The 11899-nt window shown below is 38.3% G+C and overlaps 1 protein-coding gene and 1 pseudogene across 1 annotated transcript in view; both read right to left on the bottom strand.

Moving 5' to 3' along the window:
• PCSK5 (proprotein convertase subtilisin/kexin type 5) overlaps positions 1 to 11899 on the bottom strand; it is a 609050-nt gene that overhangs the window by 424705 nt on the left and 172446 nt on the right. Inside the window, exons 5-6 of the mRNA XM_069085345.1 lie at positions 11312 to 11455; positions 4076 to 4152 (exon numbers count right to left, since the gene is read on the bottom strand). Of these exons, the coding sequence (XP_068941446.1) occupies positions 4076 to 4152; positions 11312 to 11455 (221 nt within the window). The remainder of the gene's footprint in view (positions 1 to 4075; positions 4153 to 11311; positions 11456 to 11899) is intronic.
• Positions 18 to 809, bottom strand: LOC138158964 (ras-related and estrogen-regulated growth inhibitor pseudogene; annotated as a pseudogene).

Raw genomic sequence — 11899 nt, 5'->3', positions numbered from 1 at the left:
AGAGAGAGAGAGAGAGAGAGAGAGAGAGAGAGAGAGAGAGAGAGAGAAACAACCATTTGGTCATTTGGTTTGCATTTTCAAATAGTCAACCCTGCTGTAGCATGAATTCCCCAGGAAACATAGGCCTTTAACTGCTGATTTTGGTGAGCATCTTGTTAATTGCCTTCTTGACATATGGTACAGCTTCACCCCCTTGTCTTGCACTGGACCATCTTCCGACCCCGGACCTTGCGGCACAGCTCATAGAAAAACTCTATGATATTCCCTTCTCTGGTACAAGCTGAACACTCATAAAATGCACAGGCTGGGTCAGTGGCCAGCTTCTCTCATTCTTCGGTACTAACTTGCCTAGAATGGTCTAGGTCAGCTTTATTTCCCAGTAAGATCAGAGTCACATTCTTAGGTTTTTTGATCCCAGCCAGCAAGTTCTTAAGTGAGAGTACATCCTTGAAGCTTCCTGGGTCAGTAATGTCATAGACCAGCACCAAGCCTTCACCCCATTTGACGTGTCCTTGCCTCTGAATGGCATCCTCCTGACCAGCTGCATCTAGTATGTCCACGGAAAGAACTTCATCATCAATTGTTACTTGATGCGGATAAGTTGATTCGAGGGTTGGGTCATATTCTCAGATGAACCGTTTGGTCAGAAATCTTACTACCAGAGGGGATTTCCCCACACCTGCTCGGCCAAACACTGCCAACTTACCTTCTGCCCTCTTAGCCGTACTGGAAGGAGACAGATAACGTACTTCTCTCAGAAGGAAGCAACTGCAAAAATTGATTTGGCTCTTGTCTTTAGCTTCACCATATCATGGCAAACCTCTGCACGTCCTGTGATCCCTCTGCCCTGGGTCAAATTCAGGTCCGGTCTCCTCTTGGCCGCTTTCCTGCTCGGGCAGAATTCTCCAGGTGCTCGCGGGTGCCCGCGGGCATCAGGCTCAGGGCAAAAGAGGCAGGAGCTGCGGCCATGGCGAGGGGGAGGGACCTTCCGTCCTCTCCCTCAGCTGAGCACCACAGCGACTGCTGCAAATTTCTAATATGCTAAGTTACATAGGAGTTTCTCATCTGCATCTGTGGAGGGAATTTCCATGACGTGAATTCCCTAAACCAAGAAAATCACAGGTCCAAAAAACCAAGAACACACATATTTCTTTGGCCCATGGTTTAAAATGACATGAAATAAAGTGTTCTGAGTTGGTCTCTACCAGGCAGCTGGGTGGCACAGTGCCTAGAGCACTGAACCTGGAAGATCTGAGTTCAAATCCAACCTTAGACACTTATTAGCTGTGTGACCCTAGGCAAGTCATTTTTATCTCTGTTTGCCTGAGTTTCCTCAACTGTAAAGTGAGAACAGTAATAACATCTACCTCCTAGGATTGTTGGGAAGATCAAATGAGATAAGATTTGTAAAATGTTTAGCACAGTACTTGGCACACAGTAGACCTTTAATAAATGCTTTTTTTTTCCCTTCCTTCCTTCTTAATAAGCCCTAAGTTAATGCTTTCTAGATTTTTTTTTTCCTTACTAAACAACCACCAATGACATAAGGCTGGCCCATGGATCCGCCATATTGAAATTTAACAGCTATGCCTTGCTTTCTTATTGAAAGTTTCCCAGACTTTTCTCCAAAGAGAATTTACAAAATAGATTCAGATAAACCAGTTCATGTGATCAGAAAGTACTACCACCCCATCTCCCATCCCACCCACCCCAGGTGTGTGCCTGTGGTTGCCTTAAAGCATTATAAATTAGGCAATCAGGATTCTGTGTATAAACTAGAGAGTCACCAGCCTTCATTTAGGCCCTTATTTGTGATTCTTCAGGAAAGTTCTAGAAACTTCTATTTCTGGGGTGGCTAGGTGGCACAGTGAACAGAGCACTGGCCCTGAAGTCAGGAGGACCTGAGTTCAAATCAGACCTCAGACACTTAACGTTTACTAGCCATGTGACCTTGGGCAAGTCATTTAACCCCAATTACCCTCCCTTCCCCCCCTCCAAAAAAAAAACAACAACAAAAAAAGAAAAAGAAACTTCTGTTTCCATTGTTTTGCATATTAGCCCTTTCACCAATGACACATGATTTGTAGCATTCATTTGGCTGCTACTAAGTAAATTTTCTACAACCAGCTTGTTGCAGCTTTCTGTGAAAAGTAAGATAAACCCTATGGACATACACAATTCCTGAAGTAATATGGCTTCATTCTAAGTTATTGGAGTAGTGCATGTCTACTAGCTAAATTTTCTGTAAAGAAAAGGCAAGCATTATTCATATTCCCATGAGATTCAACATATAAAAGGATGTAAATAGTATGCACAAACCATTTCTGCTACTGCTTCCAACAAGACACAGGCACATAAAATCCAAATGAGAAAGCCTAGAGCAGAGTGTAATAGTCCCATACAAAAATTCATAATGGTAAAAACCAAAAACAAACAACTCCCCCTCCCAAAAAAAAAGACCTTTGTTCTGAAGTGTTATAACGAATATGAAGATTCCTTGATCATATATACAATTCAAATTAGATTAGAATATAAGCTCCTGGAGTGAGAGATTCTTTCATTATTTCGTTTTATATTTCCAGTGCCTACCATGGTGTCTAGCACACAAAAGACAACTATAAGTGTTCATTAATTGCTGTATTATTTTCAACAAAAATTAGCCAAAAATAAATAACAAAATCAAAAGAAACAAAACAAAAACAAAAAATACCTTAAGAATATCAGCAAAATGACCCTTCATGTTTGTTTCCCTTTTAGTATAATTATTTTACTAACAAGAAAAGGCATAGGAAATGAGCAGGGTTTCTGGGACAGAGACTAGGTGGGCAGCAAAGGTTCTACAGTTTGTATGCAGACTAAGTTTGAGAGCCTTGCATTAGCCTTGGACATTCCATGTAGTCCAGTGACTGATATCAGGGAGAACCTCAGACCATTTTCATACTGATACAGAGGAAAGAACAATGACTTTGCAGGACCTCTGTCACACATTACCTGTGTGACTTGGAGTAAATCATGAATCTCTCTGGGATTCAGGAATGTCCTTCCTCTGTAAAATGAGGGTTGAACTAGCTCATGTCTGATGTCACTTCCATCTCTAAATCTATGTTCCTATGAATCAAACACAACTGGGGAGACTGTAGTATAGTGGGAAAGAGAAAGAGAAGAGAAAAAAAATCTTTAAAAAATAAATAAGGCCTATAGGAGTGGACCAAAAAATAATTTGCTCTAACTTTTTACTTCTTAAAATCACCAAACTGTCATTTTGGGTCCTGTAAAAGTATCCTACTTGGTTTGGGTTAGTGTCTTCTTCAGGGCAGCATAGTTATATAGTAACGCTGCATTGTGGCCATTGGCATACGATATGAAGCCTGCTGGTCAACCAAGATATAGGCTTGATTATTGTTGTTCTAAGGCTGGATTGGGTTGGATGGGAGGTGAGGGTGGGAATGAACCTGTGATTTAATTGGTTGGGAGAGCATCCAATGTGGAATTTCCCTCCATCAGTGGAGAGGAGAGAATTATCTTCAACTTACAGTAATGTTAGAGTAGGAGTTCTTAAATTATTTTTGTGTCATGGACCCCATCCCTTGGGTAGTCTGGTGAAAACTGTTGACTCAGAATAATGTTTTTAAATGGATAAAATGAAGTATAGGTAAGATCAATTATATTGGGATAAAGATGTAATGTTTTTTTTCCATCCAAGTTCATAGACTGCATGACGTTTTAGACCCCAGGAGGTCCAAGGACCCAGATTAAGACTAGCTGTTTTACAGAGTTATCTATGACACCAAGAGGTTGAGAAATTCTATGGTATCTCTCTACCCAGAGAAAAGGCTTATATTCCAAAGGCCCATGTTTGTGGTGCTGGAGAAAAGGCTTAAAGCCAGTGCTTCCTAATGCCAAGACCAGCCCCCTATCAACTATGCCAATCTGCCTTTCTAAGATGAAGATAAACCACTGTTTATTTCCAAAGCTCCCCATGAAAATACTTTCCATATAATGAGCAGAAGGGTAAAGTTCTACTTGAAGCAGGCAAATGTCAGACACACCAAGTCACCCTGCACTCGGGCCTTACTTGTTCTCGTTGCTGGCATCGTAACGAGGCATTGGATCGAAATCATTCCCATTCACATCAAAACTTGCTTGAGAGTCCTGTAACCAAAAGAAGAGAAAAGGAGAAAAAGGAAGATGGAAGCTCATTAATTATCCATTAACTCCTGACATTCATGCATTCTTTAACAAGATCCTACAAGTGAGTAATTAGGTTAACTAACATGCTCATGGCTGAGTGATGACAGAGTGTTTTAGGAAAGGGTAGTTAATTCAGTAACAATCAGCAAATCAGCATTCTTGATTTCCCCTTCTACAGGGAGGAGGAACAGCATATCATGGAAAAGATATCATGAGCAAGTACAAAATTAGAACTGCTTAACTATTTTAAATGGCTTTTCAAAAAATCCAATGCCTTTCCTCTCCTTAGAAATCAATCCAGTCTTTTGCCTACTATCTCAATATCCCCAAATTTAGATATTTACCATTGCCTTTGTCTATGTATTCCATTGTCACCAGCAAGGCCTTTTTTATGCCCTAAATTGCTTCCTTCTGACAGGTCACCAAAGTTTCAATAATTCCAATTTGGTAAGATCCTACCTTTTCAATGTGGTCTTCTTTGTCAAAGAAGAAACAAAGATAAGTTCCTATTGAGAGTCTTTCAACTCTCAAAATCCTTACCTCATTTTCTGAGGTCAGGAACTCTGTCTTATCTAAAGTTTGTATTGCCCGCAAGGCCTAGAACAGAGCTCTCAACACAATAAATGCTTAACAAATGTCTGTTGAATTGAACTAAGCATGAAATTTACTCAACATATTACAAAGGTTAGAAAATTTAAAAAAAAAAAGAGATATGAGTTCAATCCCATTAAAACTACTACTTGGCAGAATTTATTAACCTAGATCCAAATATAATACTTTAAAAGTAAGAAAAATAAAGTTCATAATTCAAGATGAGAAAATAATTTCCATTTTGAAATCATTTATAATACCAGCTTTTTTGTGTTGGCAAAGAATGAGGAATTGAGGAGGTGCTCATCAGTTAGGGAATGGGCTAAGCAATTTGTGGTATGTGAATGTGATGAAACACTATATAGCACGGTAAGAAACGATGGAGATCATTTCAGAGAAACTTGGGAAGATTTATGGGAGCTGATGCAGAGGGAAGTGAACAGAACCAGGAGAACAATTTATACAGTAACAACAATATTGTAAGGACAAAAGACTTTAAAATACTTGGGTACTCTCATCAATGGAATGACCAATCACTATTACAAAGCACTTGGGATGAAACATGGTACCCACCTCCTGACAGAGAGATGTAGACAGTGCAAAACTGAGACAGACGCACATATACGTTATAAACACACATCCACATACACACATAGATGGATAGGGAAATTATGGGCTTTTTTTTGCTTAATTATACATTTTTGTAACAGGGGTTTTGTTTTCTTTCTTTCTCAATGAGAAGGAGTGAAGGTAAATTTTCATTGATTAAAAAAAATAAAATTTAATTTAAAAAAGTTTTGTCATTTAAACATCACATTGTCTTTACCCCTAGCCCCTCTTCCCACCCTGCCTATCAGTCTAAATTAATAAGGTAACATCATTGGTGCCACATTCCATAAGTAAGGTAAAAACAAATTTGAATGTTTTTAAATGATCAAGAATATGTTCTAGATCTAGTGAAATATGGTCACTTGGGCTTTAGAATAATTCAAATTTCTATCACTAAAGATTTCCATTCAGCATTTATCAAAGTAATTTTAATCTGTCCTACATATTGTGAATATTTGTTTTAAAATGGTGAAAACCTGAATAATATAGAAATATATTTTACATGATTGAACATATGTAGCCTATATCAAAATACTTTCTGTTTTAGGGAGGGAACAGGAGAGAGAGGAAGAAAAATTTGAAACTAAAATTTTTAAAAAAAAAAATGAAAGTTAAAAATTACCTTTACATGTAATTGGAAAAAAATTACTATTTAAAAAAATAAAATATTGGTGAAAATATTTGACTTTTTTGTTGTTATTGTTTTTTGTTTAAGCAATTGAGGTTAAGTAACTTGCTCAAGGTTACACGGCCAGGTGTTTCTGGGTGGGTGCTAAGTGTCTGAGCCTGGGATTCGATCTCCAGGTCATCCCAACACTGGAGCCGGTGCTCTTACTTGCTGAGCCACCTGGCTGCCCCTAAGCAATTGAGGTTAAGTAACTTGCTCAAGGTTACACGGCCAGGTGTTTCTGGGTGGGTGCTAAGTGTATGAGCCCGGGATTCAATCCCCAGGTCATCCCGACACTAGAGCTGGTGCTCTTACTCGCTGTGCTACCTGGCCACCCTTTTGTTGTTATTGTTGTTGTCACAATTATTGTTTCCGCCATCATCCAAGGTTCTTCCTACTGAAAATAATTTCTAGCTCAAACATCCGCTCCTGTCTAGTCTGTGTGACTTAATCTATTTAATGTTGCAACAAATGACCTGTTGATATGTCAAGTCCTTTCTTTTCATGTCTTCAGTGTTCAAAGTCATCACCTCCAATGATTATAGAGCTACAAGTAATTTGCATTGTTCTGAGAGTTCCTCTCACAAAGAAAAAGAAAAGAGGAAATTAAAGCTACTGACCAGATTAATAAGATTGAGATAAGGTCAGTTGGGAGCCAAAGTGGTATAGTGGAAAGAGTGATCACTGGAAAGAGTGATGAACTTGGGAGTCACAACACCTTGGACAAGTCACTTCCTTTTCTCTGAGCCTCAATTTTTTCACATGTGAAAAGATATGGGGAGACGAGATGACATCTAAGGCCCCTTTCAGCTCTAGATCTATGATTCTATGATATATGTATGACCTTGTCCAAATGAAGCAAAAAGATGCAGATGGAATAAACTCTCATTTGGAGATAAGAAACACTCTTAGGGCAAAAGGTTTAATGCCTTGACTTTATTTTAACTGAAAAGTACTTTCCTGAAGGTATCTTGACTGAGAGTACCCTTGTCTCTCTTGGTCTCAGTTTCCTTACCTATAACATGAGAGGGTTGGACTAAAAGACTTCTTGTTTAAAAAGATGGACAATGGTATGAGTATGTCTATAGAGACCTGAAATAGATGATTTTCTGTCCCTTTCTTCCTCAAGGAAATCGGCTGATTTTTTTAGCAAGCTCCTTAGAGACTAGTCACTACCCTTCTCTCTGGTTTCAAGAAGAGGATAAGAGATCAGACCTCAGAGGGTACAACTAGGAAAAATGGGATTAAGGTATAAAAAGACTTGGTATAAGGGAAAATACCCCAACAGCACTAACCCAGAGTGGAATAAACTGCTTCGGGAAGACTTCAGACAAAGGCTGGATGGTCATTTATCAAGGACATTGTAAAAGAGATTCTTTTTCAGGTATAATTTGGACTAGATGGCCTCTGATGTTCCCTCTGACTCAGAGATTCTATGGTCTTTTGAACTCTGGATTGCCAACATATCATCGTAGCTTACATTTACGTCTACACAGAGAAATGATAGCAGAAAGAATAAGCCAAAGCTAGAAGTAATTGTGCCCTCAAGGAAAGAGCTAGGAAATTATCATGTCTAATTAGTTTATATATAACATAGCTTTTCCCATTCCTCTGACCCTATAAGGGTATCTTCAGTTAGGAATGGAAAAAGCAAAATGAAGACAATCCCTCCTCTAAAAGCTCTTTTCTCTTTTGAACCACAGCTCTTGCACTTTAGAGTGGGACGTTAAAGGAAAATGTGGAAAGTAGAGTGATGGAATTGAGGATCTTGTCCATTCAGGCACATGAAAAACACATGCTGGACATGAACTGAAATGAAAATAGGAGATAAAGATGATCTTTTTATTAAGAATCCACACGTACAAAGCAATGGGAAAAGAGAAAACAGAATGCTTATATTACTTTGACCTGACTTAGGCTGCGTAAATGGATATCAGTTTAGTTGCCCCTCAATTTAAAAAAATCAAACATCCAAGTTTTATTTTTGTCCACATGATATTAAATAACCATTTTAACTGATCTTTGTTTTGTTTTGTTTTAGTGAGCTAATTGTTTGACAGAACTGGGCTAATTGAATAGTTGTTCTGATAATGTTGAGAGAAAGCATCAGAATGGTCAAGTTTCTGTGCTGGATTGCATTAGGTAATTTTTTTTTCTTTTTGGAGGGCAGCTGGGGTTAAGTAACTTGCCCAAGGTTACAGGGCTAGTTTTTTTGTGTGGGTCTGAGGCTGGAGCCAAACTCGGGTCCTCCTGACTCTGGGCCTGGCGTTTGACTCACTGCGCCACCTAGCCACCCTGCATTAGGTAATTTTGAAATCACAGACATTATCTGAAAAATTAGTTTCTGAATTGTTTAAAAAAAAATGAGATAAATCTAGTTGTTCGTGCTCAGAGAAATTATTGCATTTGAGAAACTGAACCCAATGTTCTATTCTAGTTGTTTAAATGGGTCATCCCTCAGCTGTAATGGGAATTAAAACAGGTACTCAAATCATAGGATTGGGAGCAAGACAGTAAATGGATAGAAAACAGAAAGTTAAAAAAAGGAAAGTGGATGATAGGGTAGAGATGGAGAGAAGAACTGATTACGGTGCTGGCATATGTTGTATTTTCAGAAATACACAGCAGAGTAAAGATATGTCTGTCCTTGATTAGTAAGGGTTTGGAGAAAACATTCCATATTTCTATTTTTGCAGCATTGATATTATAGTGTATTCATAGAGGGAGTCTCCCTGTAGCGATGAAATCACAACTCTGGATAAATCCATATCCATTTGTGTATGTCTACATATATACTCATGTATGTACACACACATATATGTTTGTGTTTGTGGTAGAGGGAGTTTATCAGGAGACACATAATCAACTAATCCCCATCTACCCCACTCAGACCACTGGATGAAATCACAGACTATAAGGGGACAGGCAACAATAACAAAAACAAAGAACACTGCATTAGGTTTTTAGGAAAAGCATAAAGAAATCAGTCACATCTGATGAAATTAGTGGGCAATTTTATTACTCCTTTATAAAAAAGAAGAAATCTTCAAACATCATGCAATTACAGGGTAACTAATAAGTCTGACCATTATGTCCAAAATATTGAACACATCTTTGGTGGCCCTGAAAAAAAATTTAGACACATTTGCTAAGCAGTCAATGGAGGTAGGTTATGGCTCTGAGGAATATGACTCTTGGCAGCAGAGAAGAGAGACAACTGTGGAAGAATAAGTCAACTCTTAAGAGGAGATCACTCTTTGCCTTTCTCCTTGCTCCTCTCCCAGAAGGGAGTAGGGGATTAAAGGAAGTCTTTCTCTTTTCCCAACATTCCATCAGTCATGGCATGTTGCAGTGAAACTATTCACCCAGTAGGGAGTAGGCCTAGGGAGCCCTACTGAGCAAACTGCATAGAAGACAATGTGAATGGGACAGAATTGTATGAGGACACAATAAGAAGAGAAAGTTCACCTAGGTCTTATAATAGCAGAAATGCTTCAGTCATGTCTACCTCCATAACAGTATATTCTATGTATGTACCTCCTTTTCCCACTGACTATACATTTGTGGAAAGGTTACAGGAGGAACATTTTTGGTACTATTGTTCTTACAAAATCATATCAGTAAATGTCTGTGTTTTAAGTTGTCTTCGATGTCTAACTATTAAAGCTAAGTCAAGTGATGAAGACTGAACTGTAGTTTTAGGAGTGCAGACTCACAAAGTATCTTGAATCTAGGGTGGAAGTCACTCACTGGAGACCCAAGCTACAACCTTTGAAAGCTGAATTGGGAAAATATTCCAGATACCTTATTATATATACTCTAATAGTATATGTAATACACATATATCTCAAGAGAATATGTAGAAAATATGTCATTTAATATCTGGGCTAAAATATATAATAAATATCTGGGTTATAATGTATATTATATATTATTTTATTATTATGTTAAATATTGTAGCCCAGATATATACTGTATATAATGAAATCAAAATATATGTGGGCTATTTTATACACACATACACACACACACAATATCTGGGCTATTCATTTCTAGCTATCTAATACTGGGCTATCTCCCCAATTCAACTCTTGAAGGTTCTAGGTTGTATCTCCAGTAGGTGATTTCAAGCCCATGTTCAAGATACTTTGTGAGAACAGACAGACAGATAGATTGATAGATAGGACAAAATGAAGATATTGATATAGTATGTGTATGTATACATATATGATAATATTTAAATACAATGATTAGGCATGATGAAGTTGCAAAGATTTGCTTTTCATTCTATTAATTAATAAGTTCATCAGAGTGAATCTACCTAATATTATTAGATGTTGAATAGTTATGATGATGACAGATGGATTTATACCACTTATAAAGTATGAAATGATATAGATAGGCATGCAGACAGACAGACAGATAGATCGATAGATGGATGGATGGATGGATGGATGGATAGACAGATAGATAGGTAGATGATAGATAGATAGATAGATAGATAGATAGATAGATAGATAGATAGATAGATGGAAGATAAAATTTGATTTTCATGAAAACCCATGAAATTTGTTTTGTTTTGTTGATTATTATGTACATTTTTAAGAAGGAAGAAATGGATTCAGGGAAATTAAGTGATTTGTCATAAGATTAGCATCTAAGACAGGATATATGTATGGATATATATGTATCTCTGTAGTAGATACTAATTTATTTCATATTTTGTCCCCTGATAGAATGTTAGTTCTTTGAAAATAGGAGCTATTTCTTTTTCTTTTCTCCTTTTCTCTTTTTTTGGCATCCCAAACACCTAGCCCAGTACATAAGATTCTCTTAGTAAAAGGTTTGTTAGTAAACAAGTAATTACTCAATGAATTAATCACTGATAAACTTGGTTTGTCCCTGACCTCAAGTGCAGCACTCAATCTATTACCTCCAATTTCCTCTCTAGTGAGTAGTGATGGTGGTGGTGTGGTGACCAAGGCTGGGCCAAGGAAAACTAACCAAATAAAAACAAGCAAACAACCCCTCTCCCCCACCCCTCAACCCCAGGTCCCCCTGTGTCTGCTCCCTCAGGTTATGCTGCCTTCATCATGTGATAGTGATTTCACCAAAGAAAGGAAAGGAAAAGTACAAAACCCATTGGGACGTTTGGCACATCTGACTCGTGTGTTTGAGTGGCCTACCCACTTCCCAGCCATGAGAGCCCATTACTCCAGATGGATCCACAGGAAAGGCAGAGAAAACACTCACGTAGTTCTTCACCAAATCTGGATGGGTCCTTTCGATGCCATCATCCAAGATAGTGACCACAACATCTCTTCCAGTGTAACCTCTCTTCCAAGCCCCTTCAATGTTCATATCTGACTGACAGGGGTGAGTGTTATCACTGCAGTGCTGAAGGGAAAAAAAGAGAAAAAAAAGAATTGGTCTATGGAAATTACTGAAGAGCAGAAGGAAAAGGAATTAGCCTACTTCTTAGTATAATGTATCTCATTAACAACAGCTGAGGGGATTGATTGGTAGAGATGAAACATGGATCAGCGTCTTCATGAAGTTAGCAAGGTGAGGAAGGGAAAACAAAGTTCAAATGAAAGGGAAATTGCTTCCAGGAGATGGTTTCTTCTGGGATTCCATTCCATGGATGCAGGGCATTAGAAAAAGGGTATCCTTTAATGGAAGAATAACAGAAAGTATGACTGAGCAAAGATGGTGCAGTGGATAGAGAGCCACATCTGGAGTCAAGGAAGTCTCATCTTCATGAGTTCAAATCGGGTCTCAGACACTTACTAGCTGTGTGACTCTAGGCAAGTCCCTTAAACTCCGAATGCCTCAGTTTCC

This window comes from Petaurus breviceps, unplaced genomic scaffold (assembly GCF_028583685.1).
Source record: "Petaurus breviceps papuanus isolate PSGF00001 unplaced genomic scaffold, PetGlider_PUasm1.0 175, whole genome shotgun sequence".
NCBI classification, from domain to species: domain Eukaryota; kingdom Metazoa; phylum Chordata; class Mammalia; order Diprotodontia; family Petauridae; genus Petaurus; species Petaurus breviceps.
Note: the sequence above shows the minus strand (reverse complement) of the source record. Positions and strands in the feature narration are given on the sequence as shown.